Consider the following 14,926-nt stretch of genomic DNA (forward strand, 5'->3'; position numbering starts at 1 on the left):
ACAAAAAATAAGGCAAATGATGAATGTCAAAAAAATCAGCTCAGTTTGGGAAAATTCTAGAAATAATTATTTTATATTTGAGACACTAAATTGTATTTGATCCTGCAATTTAGTCGCTCTTTTTAAGAAAGTGAGGGTGTGTGTGTGTGTGTGTGTGTGTGTTCTGTACATCACTACCTTTTATAAGGGCTCCTTCTCCCCCTCCATGAACATTTTAGTGGAAATTGATCAGAAAATGAACCCTAGTCTTAACTTTAGTGGGCTCATTTGTAGAACATGCAGTGCACCTTTTTGTCGTATGGCAGAAAGAAGCGGTGTGTGTGTGTGTATATGGATGAATTGGTGTCATTTAGAAGTAAAAGCCTGTGGACCATGTGTCTGCTATAATACCAGTGTAACAGAATCAAAGTGTGTAATGCAGTATTTAAATGGAAGCACAGATTAATAACTGCTGCAGAAACATTAAATACTATAATCCCAAAGAGTGGGTTTAATTTAGGGGGAGGATAAGTTCCAGTATTAGACACACTTACACACACACACACTTTAGAGGGTGAAAACTGTTAAAAGTGTGTAGTTTAATGTAAGAACAGATAGATTTTGAAATCTTGAGCTCCATAGGGTTTAATTAGAGTAACTTAAGAGTTAATATTTTATTTTGGATATACTTCCAAAATTATAAGAGGTACAATGATGAATTAATAAAGATATTTTTGATACTTTAACGATTAAAAAATTTAATTTACTCCTCGCGTTGCACATTTTGCGTTATTGCTCTACAAATGTTGTTAATGTGTGTGTGTGTGTTCTGAACTGTACACACATGCCATCATATAAATATAAATCCTGCCTGTGAGAGCTTTGTGTTTAAAAGCCTCTGGTTTTTGATATTCATATTGCTTTGATGAGTAGAGCCGGTATCAATCGGTTTCATTCTCCACTTTCACCTACGGCTGAGTGAATATATGAGGAGCTCTTTTCCAAAACGCTATAAATCCATTTGAATAGTTTTCAGGAAAGTTACATTTTTTTACCTAGACCCACACATTTGGTTAATATTCAATGTATCTTGTCAAAATGGTTTATAGCTCAGTCTGAACATGTTGAACGGACGGACAAAACAAAAAACTCCCGCTTCAGAGCGCCGCCATGTTGGATCGCCTTTGAACGCTCAGTGAATTCTGATTGGTCGAGAGGACGTATCGCATTTAGGCTAAAAATAGGTTTGGAAAGGAACTGCATCTCGAGGACCATTTTAAACAAGGAAATATAGAGATTTTCTTTTTTAATTTGGCTTTTATCTCGTTTTGTAAAAGAGCTCTTCATATGGATCCATTTCAGCACGTTTTGCTGTATAAACCTTTTTGTTTCAACCCTCCATTTCATCAAGGGGGCATATTTAAAATGGTGTTTTGTTCTACCCCCCCCCCCCCCACACACACACACACACACACACACTTTGGAATTCAAAATTCAGCTTCTGAAATAGACTAAAAAGAGAAGTTAGTCACAGCGGTCTCTGAACCACATCCTGTCATTGAAATCCTGCATTAACTACCAAACACCATGATTCACACTGTGCTCTGATTGGCTCATGCTGACTGTATTATCTCGAGGGGAGGCCAGGTTTAGTTGTGTTCTGTTTGTCTGACGCTGATTCATTCTCCATGCTTCTCAGCAGCTAGTGAAGTCCAAATGCAGCTTCATGGAGCAGTAGTTGTATTTGTAGAGTCCACTAGCTGGAGCTCTGGGTGTAAAGAGAAGGGCTCAGTGGATGGTAGTTGAGTGTTCTCTCAGCCCTTTGTTCATCAGAGAGCTCCACTGAGGGCAGGGGTCTGCAACCCGCGGCTCTTGGGCCTCATGCGGCTCTTCACTCCCTTTTTCAGTGGCTCCTGTAGCTTTGCCCAAAAAATCACATGGAAATAAACCATGTGTTTTTTGCACAGCACCTGTTATCTTGGAGTTCAAGGTGATTTTTAAAAAAAATATTATGTGAAACTAAATACGCGTCACACTACAGCTATCGCTCAGCACCTTTCCTGCTAATCTTGAGTTTCTGACCCGCGCTGTCAGTATGCTAACTGCGGATTAACCCCCCCCCCCCAAAAAAAAATAACTTATTGGAGAATAGAGTGTTGCGTGGAGAGATTAATTTAATTATTATTAATTTATTAATTTGCTTTCACTGCTAACATTGATGGCTTACCTGTATGCTTGATATGTGGTGAGAAATAAGCAAACAATATTTTTTTTTATAACAGGTAATAATAATCATAATAATAATAATAGGAATGAAATGTCAACTGTTTTCTTTAAGTTCTATAATTTCATAAACGCAACACACTAGTGTTTTTTTTGTATATATCAAAAAACTATATACACAACTTCATAAGTTGTGACATCAAATATGTTTTGCGGCTGCAGACAAATGTACTTGGCGAAGAGGGGGCAAAATGTCTCTTTTGATAGTAAAGGTTGCAGAGCCCTGTTCATACAGTAATGAAGCCTCCTCTGCCCATCACTGTGCTTCTTCATCCATCACCCACAGTTCCACTTCCACCGTGGGCACACACTGGGCTCTTTGGCTTACTATGCCAGGATTGTACCCTTTTTAGGGGCTACAGAGCTTCATGCTGTTTCTGAGGAAGCTGAATTATGATTTATGCATAGTAGTAATTCATCATGCAGCATGGACACAATTAGAGGGAAGCCACTTAACTAGATTTGAAGACAAGCTGTTTGAAAAGATGAATTTAAATGAAGCACAATAGTGGCACCGAACCTTCTGTTGGAACTTACCATGGAGTCAGAGGGCTTTAATCCTTCCTGCGGCTCATTTCAATACTGACGGAAATGTTTCTCCCTTATTGACCTTATCTTTATTACATGAGACGTCTGTTCAAATCTATAAATGCTTGGGTGCACTGACGATAACAGATTTTTTTTATAAATGTTTCTAAGTTTCTATTCCAGTATCTTTGGTTCTGAAAACATCAGGAGGCTTTATTTGTTTAGTATCATTCATAATTGATGTTTCTACTCTGGTTTCTGCTCTTTTTTTCTATATAAGAAGTCCGTTCATGCTGGACATGCATGACAATAAATCTATTCACACATGGGACTATGAGTGTTAGTGGCTGTAATGGGTGTGTCGGGCTGTAGCAGCACATCATTACTGGTAGTTCCTCTGCATTGCCAGTATGATATGTGCTGCTCCTGTCAGACACACACTCCTCTTCATCACCATCTTCTTCCAACAAATACGGACATGTGTCTGTAGCTTTTTGCCTTTCTATTGACGTGGATTGGTTTGGATATTGACTGTGACACCGATTTAATAAAGGCCCAATGTTAAGGAAATGAAATGTCTGCTCCTTTCATGTGTTATACACTTTTTGTACTCACGTAAAAAAGGTCAGCCAGTAGTGGACAGATGGGCACTTATAAAAAAATAATAAATAATATGAATTCAAACTAATTACCTGTACCACACATCCTGTTGAGCTTTTCACAGGCTTACTGTGGATGAACCGACTTTTTCCGTCCCGATACCTGGACCCTGGGCATCAGACGACTCTGAGTACTGATGTGCTATCGGTGTGAATTCATCTGTACGCCTCACTGTGTGGAAGTTCATGTCAGACTTCACTTAAGCGTTCCATACTAAAAAACATAATGTAACACACATACTGTACAGTGCTCTAAATGAACTAAAGGCAGACTAATGTTTGTCTGATAACACTTAATCACAGAGAGAACCAGTATTTGTTGGTATCGCTGTATATGTTCTCTGATATGAAAACTGATTAATGCAGAAAATGATGCTTGGAGTTATTTAGAAATGGTGTCATATAGCTAATTATTTTTATTTACTGATACTGAACATTTACAGTAGCTATTTATTTTTGTTCAATGTAATACATTTGATGTATAATGTTAAATATTCTTTAGTAAAGTTATTTGTCTAAGAAAAGCAGCTTTTAAAGGGAAATTCCCATGTAAAATCATCCCAGGGGCTTTTTCGGCGACTACTAATGTAGATATCGGGGCAGTACGGTGAAGGCATTCAAAGGTCTTTTTTAACCACTAATACTGCTGAAAATAACAGCAAACCTCTGCAGCAGCATGAGAAGAGTCCCTACACAGAAAACAAAGCACCAATGGGCTCCTTCCTTTGGGATTGACTTTGGTAATCCACTTGAATGGACTTTACTATGAGAGGAGCTGGTACAGGGGCCTGTAGGTAAGTCTTAAAAACACTCTAAATAAACTCTGGGTTCACTAACTACGTTGTTGCTGCTTTGTTTTGTGTGTAAGGACTCTTCTCATGCTGCTGCAGAGGTTTGTGTTATTTTCACTTTAAGTACCTTTACAGTTATATCGTGGAATCCACACCGATATGGTCTATTTTCATCAGCCGCCACGTTGGTAATCTGAATTTTTACATCTAAAATTAGAATGAGAATTGATCAGTCAGACCCTAAGATTTACTGAACTATTTGTTATTAAGACAGTGACCATACTGAAGTGAATAGATCGGCCCCGTTGTCATAGACACCGATGATCAGTCTGATGTCGGCATCAGAGCGGAGCATTTCTTACTGCATTTTAGATCATTCCATGTGAATTTCCCACCTTCCACTCAGACACTGGTTTCACCTCCCTGAAGTATCAGGTGGACAGTTGATCAGTGAACATAATGCCAGCACTAATAGTCTTCAAAGTTATGTACTGTATGAATACAGTAGTGCTGGTTTGACAAATCAATATTGTATAAATGATCATTTAAATATGCCGAGCTGTCAAAATGAACATGTATCACTGTACTAATACGAGTGCAGATATTCTATGCATGTTATATTTGTTTTTATATTAAATCAAGCCTGCCTATAAGCGTAACCAGGACTTGATTCACTCCATCTCTACAGGAAAATAAATAGTGCAGACTTAACGACTGACAATCAAAAACAAGTTCATACTCTACTGAAATTAAAGGGCTCCTATTGTGCTTTTCCTGCTCAGGATTCACACTGCTGCCAACGCCTCCCTTCAGTTTTTTCTAATTTCTCAGTGGTCTCACGTCAAGCCTTCTCAGATTTTCAAATAAGGTCCTCTGCTCCAGGCATCGTACACCGTGCGCACCCACGAAGTACAGATTTGTACAGGTCTGAAAGGAACGTGTCGCTGTTTACTACATGTAGCTACATGCTAAGAGCAGAAAAAGCTGTAATATTTGTTGCTTGCGTTGTTAATTTCTACCGGAGTTAAAGGTTGAATATGTAGAATCTTTATTTAAAGCTATATTTTAAAATAGTACACCCACAGGGCTTTTTGAGGGGCACAGAATTAATATTTAAAACATTTTTGACAGGTTTGACAATGACTTTCTGTCCCGTTTTGTTTCCATTGTAGCAGCCAATAGCTTTGGGCGTTGCTGGTTGCCAGGGTTGTCTGTTGTTCGGTGCAGCTACTGTAGGCTGTTTACTACATGTAGCTACATGCTGGTTATAATGACCAACAGGAAGGAGACCAGCGTGCCTGACCAATCGCAGCAGACTGGGCTTATCGCGGGGGGGCTTAAATCTCTCAGAGGGAGCAGCAATATGAGCAAAATGTTCTGGTAGAAATACAAAAATACACGCATGGACCTGAAAGAGTATGATAGGACCCCAGTAACACAATTCAAAGGTATAAAATAAAAACAGCATGCTTCGAGATCTGTTCGCAGTAAGACATGCTGTTGTCTAATAGGCCAAATAACAAATACATTGTTACCAACTTCAATAACTAAGTTTTACATTCCCGTCTGGTATTAGGGGCCGTCCACAGGAACACGGGTGTTTCTGAAAGCGTGTTTCTCTGCATGGTTCGTCCTTTCATCCCCACACGTAACTGCAGTTGTTGCTCCTGAAACCAGAGCTTTTTGTAACCGGAGTCCAGGGAGAACTTTTTCAAAAAGACGGTTTCAGCAGTCATGTGTGGACGGGAAAACCACAATTTCTGGTCAACATTGTTTGACGGTAAACGGTAAGTTGTATCCATGGAGACCTGCAGTTTCATGTGAACAGATATTTTTTAATCACACCGGTGGTGTGGACGGGATATTTTTTTTACCTAAAGTTTGGTTTACCAAAGTTCATGTGGACTAGGCCTAAATATGGGTTTTGGCATTAACAGCGATGTTCTGGAAATATAGGAACCAGAAGGATCTTAAATTTGACTTCCCTTTTCAGAAAGACGGATTCTTTTTGATATGAAGCCAGTTAGTTGATGAACATTATAGTTATTGGTTGGTTACGTGGTCATTCCTACAGAAAACAACAGCAGTAGTAATGTTGAAAATAATTGAAGACATTTCAGCAGAATAGAGGAATAACTGACAAACAGCATGTTAACCAGTGAGCCTACGAGGTGCTTTGACACAGACTAGCTGTTTCCCTCTGCTTTCAGTCTTTATGCTTAGCTAGAAGCACATGCAGGTGATAAACATTCATCTTCTCTTTTAACTCAGAAAGAAGGTGAATGAACCTATTTGACCAAACTTTGACATTCCTTTAATTTGAGGATATGAAGGAAACAATTCACAGCCCACTTACTTCATCTCCCAGTCTGCATCAGCGGATGAAGTCTGCTGCTGCCATCTCTATCTCTAACTCTATCTCTGGGCAAACTTTATCTGCTGATGAAGATTTTTTGTTTAGTTTTTAATTGACTTGATGTGACTCAAAACGATTGGCTTGGACATGTCAGGCCTTTATACACCGGGGTCGTGACGACTAACTGAAAAGGCAATATGCTCACCTGCAAATGTTCAAACCGCTGATGAGCTTGGTCTGCTAGATCAGCTCAACAGTGTTGCCGTCTAGGGCTTTTATTGTGAAAGTAAAAACAGAGGATCTGGCTTCGTCAAGGTTGAAATGAATACAGTTTGCCATCTTGAATGGGACTACGGTGCTTCCATGTTGTTGGCTTTATTGCTGCGTTCTATGTGAAAGTACTCGTGACAAAAACAACAGTTCATCGCAGGGAAAAAGTGTTAAGACCTTTACTCTCACTCACACAAATGTGCTTCTGACGTCTCAATCCAGAAAAGTGGAGAATTATGTTTCAGCTCTTGAAAATGATCAGCAACTACTGTTGTTAGTCATTATTGTGTTTGAACTGAACTGTACCGCAGAGACAGTACAAGCCTTCCCTCTGTGGTCTTGTAGCCTCTAACACACTTTGACTGGCAGCTTCAGAAGGAGGAAGGGATTTACACAATTCACACACACACACACACACACACACACACTGAAAATACAGTAGAACCAATCACTCAGACGTGTGACTCGTTCTTTATACTCAGACACAGGGGTGCCCAACCCTGCTCCTGGAGGGCCCCTCTCCTGCTCCTGGAGAGCCACTGTCCTGCATGTTTTAGGTTTCTCTCTGCTCCAACACACCTGAGTCTGATGCTCTGCTCATTATCAAGCAGCTGAAGCTCGTCACAGGTTGAAAAATCTTTAGATTCATGCGTGTTAGAGCAGAGAGAAACCTAAACCATGCAGGACAGTGGTAGCAGAATTGGGCACCCCTGCTCTAACAACTACTCTAATGTGTTTTTCTTAGCTGAGGCTTGTGTAAACACCTGCTAATACAACCATTAGCTACATGGGGCAAGACTGAACAGACAATACAATATGACCGTGCACATTATTGAGACAAATATCTGCTTTCCCGTCCTTTAGCACTACGAGTGCACCTGGAAAGGGGGAATGCTTCGGTGTGTTTGTTTTCCTGTTTTCTCACAACAGGAACACAGGAAGCATGAACGTTAGAACAACTTAATCACTGCATAAAGTCTGTTTTTTTAGGATTTTTTGGACATTCTTAGCCTGACATCGCCAGACCAAATCACAGATGCCAGTTATTCTGGAACCTCTCAGTTCATTTTTCAGATTTCCAAGGGGCGTTACGAATGAAAAGGTAAACCAATGGACGGACCTACAACCAATCAGAACAATGGAACGTGACGTAGCGCTGAGCGACGGGCAAATGGAAACGGACAAAGCCGATTCAGCTCGTTCCCAGGATGGACCGTTCTTACAAAGCAAAACGAGGAGAAGAAGAAACGGTGTTAAATATGAATTGCAGTCATTTTTGAGCCGAACGCGTTTCAGATCGTGCCAACAACTCTCACAGTAGTGGGATGCGTTGGAGCGGACAGGAGTCCTGCGTGGTATACGACACAACATTCAATACTACTAGATCTACTCTAACGTGGGTGGGCAACATCTTCTGGCTCAAAGGAGAAGTCCACTTTGTTTCCACTCGGGTATTTTCCCCGCTGTGTCCGTCATTTCAAGTCAACAGGGAGTGAAAGGTCAACGGGAGAGCAGAGGAAGGTCACTGGGATTCATGATGAGACTGGAGTCCAGGTTCAGGTTATCTGTGGAGACAAAACAACAGCTCCATTAAAGGAGAGAAACGTCTGGAGTCGTCCGAAGTTTAATTATTGTCGACAAATTACATGAAAAGACCAAAACTAAGGATAGGCGTGTTTCCATCAGGGTAAAATGTGGCCGCTCTGAAAGTTTCAGGGCACGCCCTCTCAACAGCCGTTCACTCGAACACAAATAAATAAACAATAAAACATGAAGGGAGCAGAGGACTTTTATTTAGAACACCACTCATGGACGCAACAATGCCTCAGGTAAAGCCGGGGGCAGTATGACTTCAAAAGACAATAAATAAAGTACCGTATTTTCCGCACTATAAGGCACACCTTCAATGAATGGCTTATTTAGAAACTTTTTTCATATATAAAGGCGCACCGCATTAGACGCTACAGTCGAGGCTGGGGTTACGTCAATTCAATGATGTCAAGTTCACGGGCTAGCGCGAGTAGCATCCAGCTACAGACCTGGAGCACAAGCCCCTCACTTGACACAAGCCCCTCACTTAGAAAAAAAACTTTTGCAAGTCACAATATTTTCGAAAAATAGATTGCAAGAAAAAAGTCAGAATAGAATGAGTTGCTTTGAGTTATATTATATTTTTACATGTCCACTTTGTACCAGGCTAGTTTTTATTTAATTGGAGGTTAAAGTTTATAAATAATTAGGGGCGTGGTCTCTTGAGTGACAGCTAGCCTCTGACCCCCACTTCTCCTCGGGGGTAAACGTCAGCCAGATGGAAGTATGCCCCTCCCCCCAACGTCACATACATGCCCTTTTTTGGTAAGAGGAAATGAGGCGGAATTAAAGTCTGACAATATGGAGACTCCTGTAGGCGAGGACGCTTGGATCAAGTTGAGAGAACGGACCCCTATGGTTAACATGCACTCCCCATGAAAATGAGATCTATGCTGGTTGGTACCATAAAAAAGTAGCGATGTTTTAAACCCAGCCCTGCTCACACTCCCTCCTGAATGAACCCGTCTGTGTTTCAGTAGCTCTTCAGCATCTTCACCTTGATCAAAGTTGTTGAGTTTTTTAGAGTTGGATCCTTCACCCAGTCCCTCGATGTCCACCAGATCACTGTTGACATCTGAGTCGTTAAGAGCACTGAGGGTCACGTCTGCACACACACACACACAAGCACACACAAGCGCACACGCACATACAGTTGATGACGTCAAAATGGATTCATGCCATAAGCTTCTATGTATGGATGTTAATATTGTGATGACGAGATTCATTTCTGAAGACAGGACACAGAAGGTAGTGCTAAAAGTACATATGGATTTGATTTGGATACCGCAAAAACTCTAATTCCAAGGACAAATGGCAGATAGAATACATCTGATACTTGTGTCTATTAAATATGTTTTGCTATTTCCACAGCTTAATCTTATATAGAGGAGCAGCTAAACCAGTTAAAGCGCTATCTCGAGGGGTAAGAACCAGAGGGACAAAAACAAAGAGTGACCATACTTTGTTTGTTATATTAATATATGAATGCTTTAATAGAAGAGTATGCAGGGCTCAACACTGACTTTGTGGTAACCAGGCAACACTTTTTAGTTGCCTAACTCAAAATATGGTGGTCATATTTGGTCACATTATATTTAGAGTAATAAAGATACTTTTCCATTACACATCAGAATAAAAGCTTTATTACAGCAACCAACACTCACCTGCAGTCTTCTGTTTCTTCAGGGTGGGCTGGCTACCCTGTAGTCCTGACGCCACAACCACCTGAGCTGTGGGCGCGGAGATGACCTTTGGAGTTGCCATGGCAACAGTGGCGATGGTTTTCTTGATGACCTTCTTGGGGCCGTCGGAGACGGTGGGCAGAGCTCCGTCTTCATACAGCTTCCTCTTCACCGTGCTCTTCGTCTGACCACTGGAGGGAGGGTTGAAACTAAACTGACTTTAGTATTTACACCAGGTCATCGGGACAAACATCCGCATGGGTTAGGAGGCTTTGACCAGTCCCCATGAAATCTGCACATTTCTCAGTCAACCATTGATATGTATGAGTATTTGCGTGCGTTACCCTGCAGGGCTGGAGTCTGCCACTGGGTGGAGCTGCATGGTGAGCTCTCCTAGTTTAGTGAAGGCTGCTCCAGCTGCAGAGAAGATCTCCCCAACCTGTGGAACACACACTTCACATCAAAACCGGAACAGCTCCTGGTGTTAGGGCGCTCTCACAGTGTCCATCCGTACCGTGCCCCAGCACGTTTCACAGCTAAAGTCTAGTTCGTTTGACCACTGTGAGTGCAACCTTGCCGCGCCTAGGAGCGGTACGGTTTGGGAGAGGTGGGCTTTTGCTTTTGTAAAGTACGTTTGCACATGTACGAGCACGAGCGTTCGCACGTGTACGAGCACGAATCCTACGGCGGTTCTGACGTCATTTCCTGTGCGCCTGTTGGGACATAGAAAAAAGAAGGAGGGACCATGCGCGGACATTTAAAACAATGGCGGTGAAAGGTTCACGTTGGTGTGATGCGGAGGTGGAGTGTTTACTGCAGATTTGGTCGATGAAAAGATTAAAAAACAGTCGACAAGACGCACAAAAACTCTGAGGTCTATGGAAAGATTTGGAAACAAAGTGATGCATCCTGATGATGTCATCAATGCGTGTGACGTGTTACGGCGTGATGACGTATAGGCAGCAAGAAGCATTTGCCGAGGCCCAGGTAGTGTGAGTACAAACGGGCCTGGGGGGGGGGGGGGGGGGGGGGGGCTGGAGTACCCTAAAGCACGGGGGCACAGTACGGATGGATAGTGTGAGCGCGCCCTTAGTTTCACACTCACACACGCTGTTTGCAGAGAAAGCAGTCAAATGTAAGTAGTTCTATGGAGTGTGTATCATTTGACACAATCACATGAACACAGTGTGAGGGATTGATGACAATAATGATTCAGTTGAACATTTGATTTGGACATGGGCATTAAAGTGCTTTCTGTTTTAACTTATCATTGTCAAGTAAATGATGATTGCACAATGTTATAGCTGGACTTGGTGTACAGATTGGTTCCCTAAAAGCCTCGTTTTCACCGTGCAACTCTGTCTGCTACCAGGTACTGTCTCCTGAACTATGAACTTATGAAGGTAATCAAATAATAATTTGTAGTCTATAGCGTACAGTCTATGGGTTTTCCACAGCTGCACAGCTTCACTACTTCTGTCTTACCTTTCACAATAAAAGCCCTAGTCAGCAAGCCTAACATTACATTGCATTACTGCTTACCAGAGAGTCAGCTCATAATACAGCAAAATCACTTACAGTAGCTATCATCAGGTGGCATAAATGATGGACAGTGGAAACTCTTATGTTACCCAGCAAAAGAAAAAGAGCCCTGTGGATGGAAGATGAGGGAGAGCGATAAAAAAAAAAAAGATTTAATAATGATTTCTACTAAGCTAGCTCAATAAGTAACTGAACCTGACTAATTAGCAACACTACTGGGTGTTTTACTCTGCCTTTATCAGAGCACTGAGCACGAGGTCTCCGGTTCAAATTGGGATTCTTCCAGTTGTTTCCTGCTTTGGACATTAGCGTGGCTGCTAACGATAAGGTTTTTTTTTATGAACAAGTAACTGATTTATCCAGTCAACTGGTTCGATGTAGTTGTTCGGATGAAAATCCATCCATCCATCCGCAGGGGCTGGCGCCGGCGTGAGGCGGGGTACACCCTGGACAGGACGCCAGTCTATCGCAGGGCACTTAGGGCCCGTCCACTTGGAGACGCGTTTTCCTGTAACCGACCACATATTTCTCCCATTTCCCTGATGCTCTGAATAAGTCGCTAAATTGGTCGCTAGTAACTTTTTATAAATAAAGTTGCTAAGAAGGTCGCAAAAAGTAGTGAGAAAGTGGCGCCTGTGAGTGCTTTGGGACGGGGAAGGGGCTCCCAGCAGCACCCTCTGCTCGTTGAAGACACCAACTGCAGAGTTACGGGCAATTTAGAGTCATCAATTAACCTAACACCTGCATGTCTTTGGACTGTGGGAGGAAGCTGGAGAACCCAGAGAGAAGCCACGCAGACACGGGAAGAACATGCAAACTCCACACAGAAGGGCCCCAGCTGGGATTCGAACCAGGAACCCTCTTGCTGTGAGGCAACAGTGCTAACCACAAAACTGAAACAGGAAGGATTGCAGGGATTTGCTGCCATTCATTCACAACAACATTAGTGTCCGGACCACTTGTCAGATCACTCAGAATGGATTTTACTACCAGGTCTGAATGGGATCACTGGCGTTTGGGTCTGTGTCACACCTTTCATCCTGAAGGTGATGGCTGGGGGTGAGGTCAAAGTGTTTATGGAGCTATATTTAAACACAGAGGCTCCGTCATGTGTAAACAGGAAACGACAGAACATGAGCTGTTGACACAGAGATAGAATCACTATGTTGTTTAATATCATTGTGTGAATTCCCCCACTGGGACCAAACAAGGAACATGTGGACGTGTGTGTAGGCTAGAGCAGTGGTGTGCACAGGGGGAGTCGCCCCCCCCCTCGTCACTCATTTGTTGAAAAACGCATGCTAAAGTACCCCCTGGGAGCCAGAACGCATGCTAAAATTCCCTGATGGCAGCCAAAACGCATGCTTAAGTGCCCTCTAGGAGCCAAAACATGTGCTATGTTGCTTTCTAGGAGCCAAAACATGTGCTAAACAGCCCTCTAGGAGCCAAAACGTGTGCTAAAGTACCCTCTTGGAAGCCAAAACGTGTGCTAAAGTGCTTTCTAGGAGCCAAAGCGTGCTAAAGTGCCCTCTTGGAAGCTAAAACGTGTGCTAAAGTGCCCTCTCGAAGCCAAAATGTGTGACAAAGTGCCCTCTTGGAAGCTAAAACGTGTGCTAAAGTGCCCTCTCGAAGCCAAAATGTGTGCTAAAGTGCCCTCTAGAAGCCAAAATGTGTGCCAAAGTGCCCTCTTGGAAGCCAAAATGTGTGCTAAAGTGCCCTCTAGAAGCCAAAATGTGTGCCAAAGTGCCCTCTTGGAAGCTAAAACGTGTGCTAAAGTGCCCTCTCAAAGCCAAAATGTGTGCCAAAGTGCCCTCTTGGAAGCTAAAACGTGTGCTAAAGTGCCCTCTTGGAGCCAAAATGTGTGCTAAAGAGCCCTCTTGAAGCCAAAACATGTGCTAAAGTGCCCTCTAGAAGCCAAAATGTGTGCTAAAGCAACCTCTTCCTTTTTTTTCCTTTTCGCCCCTGCCCTTCAAAAAGTCTGTGCACGCCACTGGGCTCGACCTAGTTGTCGTCATGCAGAGTGTGAAGATCTGTGTGGACTGCACAAACTTTGAAACTGATCAAGATACGGCCAATTACGACACACCATCGGGATCATTCATATAGAAGCGTTTCCCACAGAGCAGTGTGAAGTATTCGCATTCCCTTTATCCACCGGTCCACACTGAGGTCAAACACTCACGCATATTATCTTGCTCCCGCGAGCTGCAGCGGGAAATACGAGGGCTCGTGCATTTGTTTAAATCACAAGTAAAAGGCTCCTCTTCTTCAGAGCGGGCTAACCGCGGAGGTAAACCTCTTCTCAGTGGTTCATGCGTAAAAACTTACTTTAGTGGAAGCGGAGGTCATGTCGCTGTCTCGGTGGTACCATAAACCGTTTATAGACTGTTTATATTTCTGTGTATAGATTGTTGTAGCACTCAATGATGCGTTCAAGTGGCCGGAGCGGAGGCTGAGATGCTAACGGTGTAGCTCTGTGAGTTAGCATGCGGTGCTCCTCCTGATGTAGCAGAGCAGCTACAAATCTGCTCCTCCGCCGCTGTCAGTGTCAGAGCCGGGGGAAGTCCAGCGTTTGAACGGACGGCCGCATAGTGCTGTTAAAGTTATATTTGCGGTGAGTTCCGTTACCGTTACCACCGGACACAACACTGACTACAACGACAAGGCTGGTGTGGCCTTCAAGGTCTCATCGGAATCTCCATGTTCAACCAGAGACGTTTCGGAGGCGGCGACAGACTTGAAGCTTTGACTCAAATACACGCAGTAGCATTTAGATGAACACGTATAAGAAAAACGGTTAAACACAGCAACTTTATTTGAGTTTGTGCTATTTGTTGTTACGCCTCGGGTTCGTCATATCGTTTAAATGCTCCACCGCTGTCAGTGACATCAAAATAAAATGCAGTATTTATAACAGACTAATAATAATGATAATAATCGTATCCGGAATATATGCACGGTTTATATGTTTCTGGTTTCACGTGGTAACGTATTAGAACAAAGGCTAGTTATCTGTGAACACAGGGGTACCACTTTATAATAATGCGTGAAAACTCCCCAAGTTTTTCCCTGTCCTCCACATTTTACCGACATCGCGTGAACGCAGCATCAGCGGTAGGAAAGTCACGTGACGGGCGATAGTAAAGCCACGTGATGTATATTAACTTTATATGTGTTCAGTGTTGTCAGGGTTCGTGCGGGTGCCTGGAAGCCTTGAAATGGCTGGGATTTGAATGTTGTGTTTTC

General features: G+C 42.7%; 1 protein-coding gene across 2 annotated transcripts; it reads right to left on the reverse strand.

Annotated features, from left to right (window-relative positions):
• Nucleotides 1-6,936: 6,936 nt before the first annotated feature.
• Nucleotides 6,937-14,333, reverse strand: LOC310964274 (BPTF-associated chromatin complex component 1). 2 transcript variants are annotated; one of them, XM_083937341.1, is made up of 5 exons: nt 14,009-14,333; nt 10,483-10,577; nt 10,121-10,329; nt 9,454-9,561; nt 6,937-8,431 (listed from the first exon to the last, which is right to left on the reverse strand). In XM_083937341.1, the coding sequence occupies exons 1-5, from the start codon at nt 14,027-14,029 to the stop codon at nt 8,367-8,369; spliced, it is 498 nt and encodes a 165-aa protein (XP_083793467.1). In that variant the 5' UTR covers nt 14,030-14,333; the 3' UTR covers nt 6,937-8,366. The 2 variants fall into 2 exon arrangements, with proteins under 2 accessions (XP_083793467.1, XP_083793466.1); XM_083937340.1 differs by having other exon boundaries at nt 10,121-10,347.
• Nucleotides 14,334-14,926: the final 593 nt, after the last annotated feature.

Source organism: Echiichthys vipera (assembly GCF_963691815.1).
Source record: "Echiichthys vipera genome assembly, chromosome: 22".
Classification (NCBI taxonomy): domain Eukaryota; kingdom Metazoa; phylum Chordata; class Actinopteri; order Perciformes; family Trachinidae; genus Echiichthys; species Echiichthys vipera.